This window comes from Mauremys reevesii, linkage group 11 (genome assembly GCF_016161935.1).
Source record: "Mauremys reevesii isolate NIE-2019 linkage group 11, ASM1616193v1, whole genome shotgun sequence".
In the NCBI taxonomy this organism is placed as follows: domain Eukaryota; kingdom Metazoa; phylum Chordata; order Testudines; family Geoemydidae; genus Mauremys; species Mauremys reevesii.
In genome coordinates, this window is record NC_052633.1 from 15,985,319 (window position 1) to 15,994,358 (window position 9,040).

Here is a 9,040-nt window from a genome sequence, read left to right on the forward strand (position 1 = left end):
ACTTAATTCAAGACTATTCCAAACAGCAGTAACTATTCATGCAAATCCCAGGACACAGCTGAGAGTCTCCATTGAAACCATCAGATTCATTAAAGATACAAAAAAGTGCATCCACTGGTTTCACTTGACAAGCTTATAATAGCCATGTTTATAGTTAAGTTTAAGCCACTTTTCCACAACATTTTTCTGTTTGCTGCAATTAGTTTCACCTACTAATTGGTTACAAACATGAAATTAAATCATCGACATGTAATGAAGAGTCAGTCTCTTCAAAACCTTTACAACATGATTCACCTCGGTATTACATAATGCATTTTTTTCCTGCCTAATATTCCATAGAAAAGTTCTGAAAGAGAGTTACTTCTCTACATTGTCTGTTTGCTTTTCAAAACAGCGTAAAGGTTTCTTACCAGCTTCCTCGCTCTCCATCTGACAAGCATTTTATTTTGTTCCCTCTGGTACAGAGAAAATAGACATGGCTGCTTTTTGTTTACTGCTTTATATATCACTGATGTCAGCAGGAACGCTGAAAGCACTGGCAAGAGCGTGTTAGTTAACTGTTGCTGTGCAGTAACAATTAGGTTCTGACTTTTGGGGGTGTGATAGAAGAAATTTTGTCTTTAAAGCACCATAGTTAACTAAAAATATCTACTAGGAATGGCCTCATTCCTAGAAAATGTGTTTATCAGCCCAGATGCAAGAAAACATTTAGACATTTGTCCACAAAGCCACTACTGACCTGCCACAAGAACAAAATGTTTTTAGAAAAAGATTCCAAGTGTTTGGATCTTATTATACCTTTAACCACCTGGAATTTAAAGGCCAAACTGAGTGTCATTTTGGAGTATGTCAATAGTATTGGAGTCTGATATTTTAACAAGATTTAAGTGAATGTAGGATTTCAAATGAGCATAAATATCTTTACTACTTTAAATCTTAAGATCTCTTCCCTGTCTCCAGCAGAGTATTCCCAGTATTCAGCAGGACAGCCTGGAAAGTAAATGCTTCAACTTCCAGATGGGCATGTTTTCTAGTGACATAAGTGTTACTTAAATTATCTCTGCTATCAGAGGTATCAAAAAACTTCCACGTGAACTAACTTATCATACCATTTGGTCTGCAAGTACCAGTCAAAGCTCTTTTTAAACAAATGGCTTCAGGAAATAAGAATGTTTAAATTAGGTAAGCGTGTTGCAAGACAGGACAAGAAGGTTAGTGAAAATTTCTATCTACATAGCTAACTATGTACTAGTTAGTTTTTAAATCTAACTTTTACTCTAACAGGTCAAAAGGATAAATGGGGACACATACCAGGCTCATGCAAGTGTGTGTACCACCAATAGTGGAAACACCGTGTTAAGTAATTTAAGAGACATTGACCCAATTTTAATATCAGTCAATGATCACTTCCCCTGCATGAGTCTCTCCTGTGACTGGCTTTACAGAACTGAGTGCATCGTGCACAACATGAACAGAATGTAGTTGGATGCAGTCTCTTTTCTAGTCTCTCTTCTACGGTTTTCAGTCAGTTCCTCCCATGTTCATGCCCTTACCACTCCCATTACCTGCTTGCTCTGTTACAGCCATCTAACATGAATAGCATTACTGAGCATGTTTGAGTAACAAGCTAAAAATGCTATTAATATTAAATGCTGCTTCATCAACTAGACAGCTTATGAAGATCTACGCAAAATGGATAGTAGACTCATGACATTAGCTGAGTCATGCTGCCTTGGTGCAATCTGGACCATGGAACTTGGCACACGGATGTATATTCTAACTCCAGCAAAAGCAGTTTGAGTCCATTGCTTCTATATGAGCGATACTAATGCCCCTTCCCTTCCTCCTGCCCCTCATCTTGTGCAATCATTTACATTTGTGCAATGGTTACATGAAGGACAGGACAACAGAATCAGGCCCAGAATCTCACAGGTGATCCTTTTGTGCTACGCCCAGCAAACGTATCTTCAGAAAGCCTGGCATCCAACTGTCTCTTCTCAATTCCATTTATGTAATAGCGGTTAAGTAAAAATGTAATTAATATTTGGGGGCAAATTTAGCTTTACTATTACTATACAACTCGAAGCAGAAAACAGTCCAGATTCCAAGCGTGAGCTTTGCTTTCAACTTACCATTTTGTTGCTAAAAAGTTTTTAAGACAGTCATTTCTGCTCCTTCTCTGGATTTAAAACAGTAGTTAGCTAAGAAATCCTATCCCCAGACTTATGTGACTATCAATTGCACAGAGAGAGGGTTCAAATGGGGACTCACAGGTTCTATTTCTACCTCTTCCATCAGCTCAGTAAGGGCTTCGGAAGTCATTTAGCCTCTTTGCACCTCAGTTTACCTGCTTATTTACGTCAGGCTTTAATTGTCTGTGAAGGGATTAAAATAGGCTACTTCATACTAATACCTGTTATAATTATCTTTACATTACAACACCTAAAGGTGAAGGGCCAGATTCACAGAAGCATTTAGGGGGCTAAAGACGCCAAAAGGTGTCTTGTTGGATTTGAAGAGCATATAAGCAAGTTAGGCACCTAATTCCCATTGACACTAATGAAAATTTGGCAATTTACGTGATTTTGTAAATCCTGATCTGTCAGCATTTTTCATTCCCCTAAATATCTTTGTACATCTGCCCAAGAACTTTACTTACATTTGTAAACAAAAGAAGGGGAGGGTGTAACTCAGTGTTTTAGGAACCCTGCCATAAGTTCCAGAGACAGGTGTAAACCTGACTACAAGACAACCTTAAACCTGTTAGTGTTGGCACCTTAAGAAAGGCAGAAAGAACACGTGGTAAAGGAAGAAATTGATCCTGTGAAGTTCAGCCTATCTGTGCAGACATACTAGCTTGTCCTGCGGTAAGTGTAAGACTACAGCATCCCGCACACTAACTGTGTGGACCTTGCTGATAAGAGCTCAGTGGTTTGAGCATTGGCCTGCTAAACCCAGGGTTGTGAGTTCAATCCTTGAGGGGGCCACTTAGGGATCTGGGGCAAAAATTGGTCCTGCTAGTGAAGGCAGGGGGCTGGACTCAATGACCTTTCAAGGTCCCTTCCAGTTCTAGGAGATTGGTATATCTCCATTATTACATTACATTACAAGTGCACCTCAGGGAACTTTTAGAGCACATCAGCAGTGTCCACACACACGCAGCTAGTGCAAGGCAAATTTACATCCCAGCTTGCCATGCAGAAAGTGCTTGTGCAGATTCGCACTTAGATATAATGGGCCTGATTCACATCTCTGTTACTCTAGGCTTGTTCCAGTGTAAGTCCATTGAATTACCTGGAATTAAACTGGAGTAATGCAGTACTGTCGTAAGTCAACCTCAATGAGACTAAGAATCTATTTTGTGGCAGCTTACTTCCAGCAGAAGCCAAAACCCAAGGCTTCCGCCTCCTCCTTACACACACACACACACACACTTTAGCCTATTGGATAGGTTGGATGCCTGAGAGTATCTAAAGTTGTCTAAAAAACAGCAATTACTCCATCTACCCCAAAACATAAGAGCAGTTAAGTAGCACAGGCAATACTACTACAAAGCAAAGAGAATGATAATGAATATTTCCAACTGGAACATCATGAAGGACTATTTAAAATGGTGGCTACCAACATTGGAATTTTGCCAGAATTAGACACCTCTACTCTTCTGGAGATGCCAGGGAATCTTAATAGCCACAAGCTGTCAAGACCTGGTTCAATGTCCCATGTGAGACAGCATTCCTGACAGTACAGTACTTTAGCTCCATGCTGAGGCGTTACTTTAGTAGGAACCAGAAGGATTGCCAATGCCACATCATGACAAAAGACATATCTGGCTTTAAGACTAAGCTTGATAAGTTTATGGAGGGGATGGTCTGATGGGATAGCCTAATTTTGGCAATTAATCTTTGATTATCAGCAGGTAAGTATGCCCAGTGGTCTGTGATGGGATGTTAGATGGGGTGGGATCTGAGTTACTACAGAGAATTCTTTCCTGGGTGCTGGCTGGTGAGTCTTGCCCACATGCTCAGGGTTTAACTGATCGCCATATTTGGGGTCGGGAAGGAATTTTCCTCCAGGGCAGATTGGCAGAGGCCCTGGAGGTTTTTCGCCTTCCTCTGCAACATGGGGCACGGGTCACTTGCTGGAGGATTCTCTGCAGCTTGAGGTCTTCAAACCACAATTTGAGGACTTCAATAACTCAGACATAGGTTAGGGGTTTGTTACAGGAGTGGGCGGGTAAGATTCTGTGGCCTGCGTTGTGCCGGAGGTCAGACTAGATGATCATAATGGTCCCTTCTGACCTTGAAGTCTATGAATCACCAACACCACTTGCTGCAGCACCTCTGTTCTTTGAAGGGCTGCCATCAAGGTACTGGCTCAGCAGTTACACAATGGCAGATTCCAGTAGTGTTAAACTCATTCCAGATAGCTGGCTAGAAGCGATTCAGTACGGCGCATGAGTAGCATCACTAAATCAGGCACTTAAAGCATTTTCTGCAAGTGCCCGTTGCATCTCCACCTCAAAAATGCAACAAGTGAATGTTACAGGTAGTCTGAAACCAGAGGGACCATGTTTTGTCTTGTTAGGACTGAGCCCTACAATTCATTTTGAGGTGTCAGTTCTGTATTCTTAGATTTCAGCAGAATAATTAGGCACTTAAACTTTTATCCAAAAATGCAATCCAGGCTACAGAGACAACTTAACATTTTTGACCTAGGAGTTTCTGATAGCCTTACTTGAGCAAGATAAAGATAACATTTTGTCAAGAGTGATTATAAAAAGCTGTGCTGGTCAAGTTACTACGGTGTCTTGAGAGAAGAGCAGACATGCTCATGAGGAGAAGTTGCAGCTTAAACAGAAGGTTATGTAAAGTCTAATTGGCAAACAGAGCCAGGGATTTCCCAAGTTTTAATCCCTGTTCTTGCCTTGGGAAAGTCACTGAAACACTCTTTACCTTCGTTTCCCCACCTGAAAGGTGAGAGTAGTACCTCCCTCCCAGGATTAGCCAGCACCCATGTAAAATACAGCAAACAATATTAAAATTAGGCACATGTTACCTAAAGTTGCAGAAGCTCTGCGTTGTAACTCCCCAGTAAGCTGCTTTTTGTACGGAACCGGGGACCTCAGAGACTGTGCCCTGGAGGTATGCTGAGGACTGGACCAAGTCCCACTCAGTGCCTGCTGCTCGCCCTGGCCACTCTCTGCAGGAGATGCAAGTCTACCGTCATCTAAGTTTAAGAACAGCAAGAAACCAACACTTCAAAAGGGAAGTAGAAACCTAGCACCACAAGCAAGTTTAAAGCTAAAGAAGCTTTAGAGAGATTTCATTTGGATTATTATTTGTAATATGGTCGTGCCTAAGGGACGTGACAGGAACCAAGGCTCCCACTGTACAAACACAGAACTAGGAACCTCTTCGGGGCAGGAACCAAGCCGGGTTCTACACTTTCTCATTTCCCAAGTATTCTCTTCATGAAGAAAGAATTGCAAAGACAAATTATAACAAGTGTAATTCTTCCACATAATAATCACGTAAGAATTGTTCTTGCTACCAGCCTGTCTTTTGGAAGATAGATCTTTTGGATTGATTTGAACACCAGTTTTTCCGAGTACAGTGGCAACATATTTAACAATATGAATAGAGCCTCTTAGTAATAAGTCATCTTCTTCAAACGGAAGCTTGAGTATGGCTAAGCTGATCTTGCTGCTTTGAGTAACATACTCACATTGTGTCTTATTTATTTCAGCAGAATTTCCACCCTTTAAACATTTTGTGATCCTGGCCATATTTATCTTAGACAACTCAAATTAACCTGCTCAATTTAGTGTTAAAGTTCACACTGGCATGTCAAGTTTGGTCTAAAGTTTTGTACAAGCTTGTTTTTACCCCAAAAAAACCCACTTAGCTTCAACATCCAACCATTGGATCAAGTTAGACCTCCCTCTACTAGACTGAAGAGTCTATTATTACATATTTGCCCCCCATTTAAGTATTTATAGACCGCAATCAAGCACCCCTTACTCTTTTCTTTGGTAAGCTAAATAGATTGAGCTCCTTAAGTCTATCACTCTAAGACGTGTTTTTCTAATCCTTTACTCATTCCTGTGGCTCTCCTCTGAATGTTCTGCAATTTATCAACATCCTTCTTGAACGGTAAATACCAGAACTTGACACAATATTCCAGCAGCGGCCACACTAGTGCCGAATAGAGAGGTAAAATAACCTCCCTACTCCTATCTGAAATTCCATTTCTGCATCGCAGGATCGCATTAGCCTTTAGAAATGCACTTCAAGAAGCAGTTCCCCTACGTGCGTTATTGAAACTTCACCATTTAGAAACCACAGACGTGCCAGATTCACTGGGGATGGAGAGTAGAGAAAAGCAGGGCCAGAGGTAGAATTTGCACTCATCTCACTGATGAGGGTAGGCAGTGGTAGGCTGCTTCCATCTCTGGGAATTTCTTATAGGGGGGGTGATCTTTACATTCCGAGTAGGGCTCCATAAAAGCCCTACTGAAGGAGGCTTATGAATGCATCTCCCCACTGACTAGTCCCCACCCATTTCTGGCTGCTGCCAGCTCTCAATCTAGGTAGATCAGAGGTTGCAAGCAACGCATATTTCTACATTTTCCACTCCTGGCAGACTTAATCCTATGACCAAGGTTCTACCACCTTGCCAGAGAGTGAATCCAGCTCGTATATTCTACTAAAGAAAGTAAAACTCTCCTAGGAGCCTTCCTAATCATTCATTTAGCTGGCTGGCAGTCTGAAACCATGCCCTCATCTCATGAAGTATTATAGTTTGAAATACTAGTTATGCATTAACATGCAGGTAGGACATTTAGGCACAATTAATAGCTATTGCTTCATAACGTGTGTTTACCTTTGCCAAAACGAAAGAGATTTACAAAGGAGCTGTAGGCAGATTTAAAAGGAGGCTCATCTTGATCAGGAGTCAATGGTTTGAAATGAGTGAGATGAGAGGGACTGCTAGGAGAGCGGGGCAGATCACTGACAGAGTCCAGTGTTGGAGATTGTCTGTCATCTGTGGCCATCTCATGTGTCCTGGAAAAGAATTTCAGTGTATTATATACACACGCTTTACAAACCTGAATGTGATAAAGCAAAAGCAACATCCAGTCAGCTGGAAGACCTGTGAAACTGGATACCAAAAGCGGGCTCTGCACTGTTCTGATTACACATCTTGGTTCTTGATCCACAGAGAATGGCTTTTTTACCTGTCAAGAGGAAGTTATGAATCTTTGCAGAGAGACTGTGTTTTGACTTCATATTCTTAGGAGGGAGAACTAGAAGTAACAGTTGAATTTAAGAACTACACAGGTCAGGCACCAATAAGGAAACAGAAATTGTTTTATGGGCAGCTTAGAACTCTAAGGAGATAGAATTTCTAATGCTAAATAAAAGCAGAACTGGAAAATCCAGTTACTGTTCAATGAGTAAGATATCTTGCTGTGCAGGGAAAAAGGCAGTGTAAAGACTGATGTTCATCGGAGTGTAACTAGTTAGAGCAGGGGCCAAAGCTGTGGTTCATGAGATCATATGCACTCTTTCAGAACTTCCTTATTTTCCAGACAGAGCTGACAAATAAAAAAGAGAACATACATATGCAAAGGTATCTGCAAGGAAATCAAGCAAGTTCTTGGTTTGCTTTTTCTTGCTAGTTTGTGTGGTAAGATTAGCCCTTATTGCAGGAAGAGGGGGGATCCCCAAGCTTGGTTTCCCCCTTAGATTTCTTTTGCTCTTCTAGGATTGTCTTCTCTCCTCTCTTTTGAGGAGAACGGGTAATCATTTCCTAGTTTTACAAGAGAATTGCCAATGTCGTTAGGTATGTCTGAGGTACCTCCGTCCTAGCCTGTAACACCCCATCTACTGTTCTAGTAGTTTTGCATCACAGAAGCCTCATGGAACTCTGCCACAATACAGGCACAGAGGCCCATGTCCTCAAAAGTATCTAGGCTCCTTTAGACTTCCATTAAAGTCAACTGGAGTTAGGTGCCTAAATACCTGTGAGGGATCTGGGCCAGTCTCTCCAAATGTAAACAGCATTTTCAAGAGGATGACTTTTAGTGGCTATTTCAACCCTTTTCTCTCTGGTACTGCATGCCACAGCAAATTAGATAGTGGGCAGGTAATGATTCCTCCATTAATAATCACTTATTTAAGCTCTTCATGTGATGGTTTCTATCAAAAGTATATCTGGAGGGTTAGCCAGCTCAACAACTGCTACCTCTATAGTGGAGTAACCCTTCCCTCATCTCAAACATACACATTTCTCTCTCCTTCTTTATACTTCAATACAAGACAAACGCATAGTTTTGTAATGCTATCAGAACAAGGCCATCAGAGGCCTTTAAAAAAAAAAAAAAGTCAGCCTTGTCTCATCACCTGGATGTTTTAATTAGGCAAGGTAAGTGAACCCCACATCATTTATCTTCAAAACTAGGCAATACAAAATCTGTCAGGAGAAATATTTTACTCCATAAGAACAATGGTTGGATTCTGTGACTAATCAAAAGGGCTGGGGCAAGAAAAAGGATATTTGCTGTTAAGTTAAGTGATGATAAAGCTCTTCTATTTCATTTCATAAGTGACTGGTAAGCAAATGTATTCACCCTTCCTGCACAATACTCCACTTCTCCTAGGTCATCAGACATTCTTCTCTGCTCCCCCCACACCCTCAAGAAACAGATGGAAATAGTTGCTCGCTTGTACTTGGTGCAGAAATTAAACAGCCAAGAGGCGCATGATACCAATCAACAGACTAGAAAGAAAAATAGATCATGCCTCTCCCTGTGGAACCAGGAAGATAATCTAAAGTGACTTTAGCTATGGTCAAATTTTGTCCATATGCCTCATCTATAATAAATGCAGTGTTAAGGCAGTGCAGTAGCTGACTTACCTATATCTTCCTGCATTTTTAAAATGCATGAACATGTAACTATTGTGACTGTCTATAATACAGATCAGACACAATACCAAATGATTGGTTATAACAGCTCAGAGACATTATGATGTAACAG

General features: G+C 41.0%; 1 protein-coding gene across 8 annotated transcripts in view; it reads right to left on the bottom strand.

Moving 5' to 3' along the window:
• Window positions 1–9,040, bottom strand: part of PIKFYVE (phosphoinositide kinase, FYVE-type zinc finger containing) — a 91,026-nt gene that overhangs the window by 80,595 nt on the left and 1,391 nt on the right. For 4 of the 8 annotated variants that reach the window (XM_039493704.1, XM_039493701.1, XM_039493702.1 and 1 more), the window contains exons 2-3: window positions 6,883–7,064; window positions 5,056–5,226 (exon numbers count right to left, since the gene is read on the bottom strand). The exons of 1 other annotated variant lie outside the window; for it this stretch is intronic. In XM_039493704.1, coding sequence (XP_039349638.1) covers window positions 5,056–5,226; window positions 6,883–7,054 — 343 coding nt within the window. In that variant the 5' untranslated portion in view covers window positions 7,055–7,064. Of the gene's footprint in view, window positions 1–5,055; window positions 5,227–6,882; window positions 7,065–7,108; window positions 7,238–8,632; window positions 8,656–9,040 lie in introns of those variants that run through there. 3 more of the 8 variants (XM_039493706.1, XM_039493707.1, XM_039493703.1) reach the window with 2 other exon arrangements.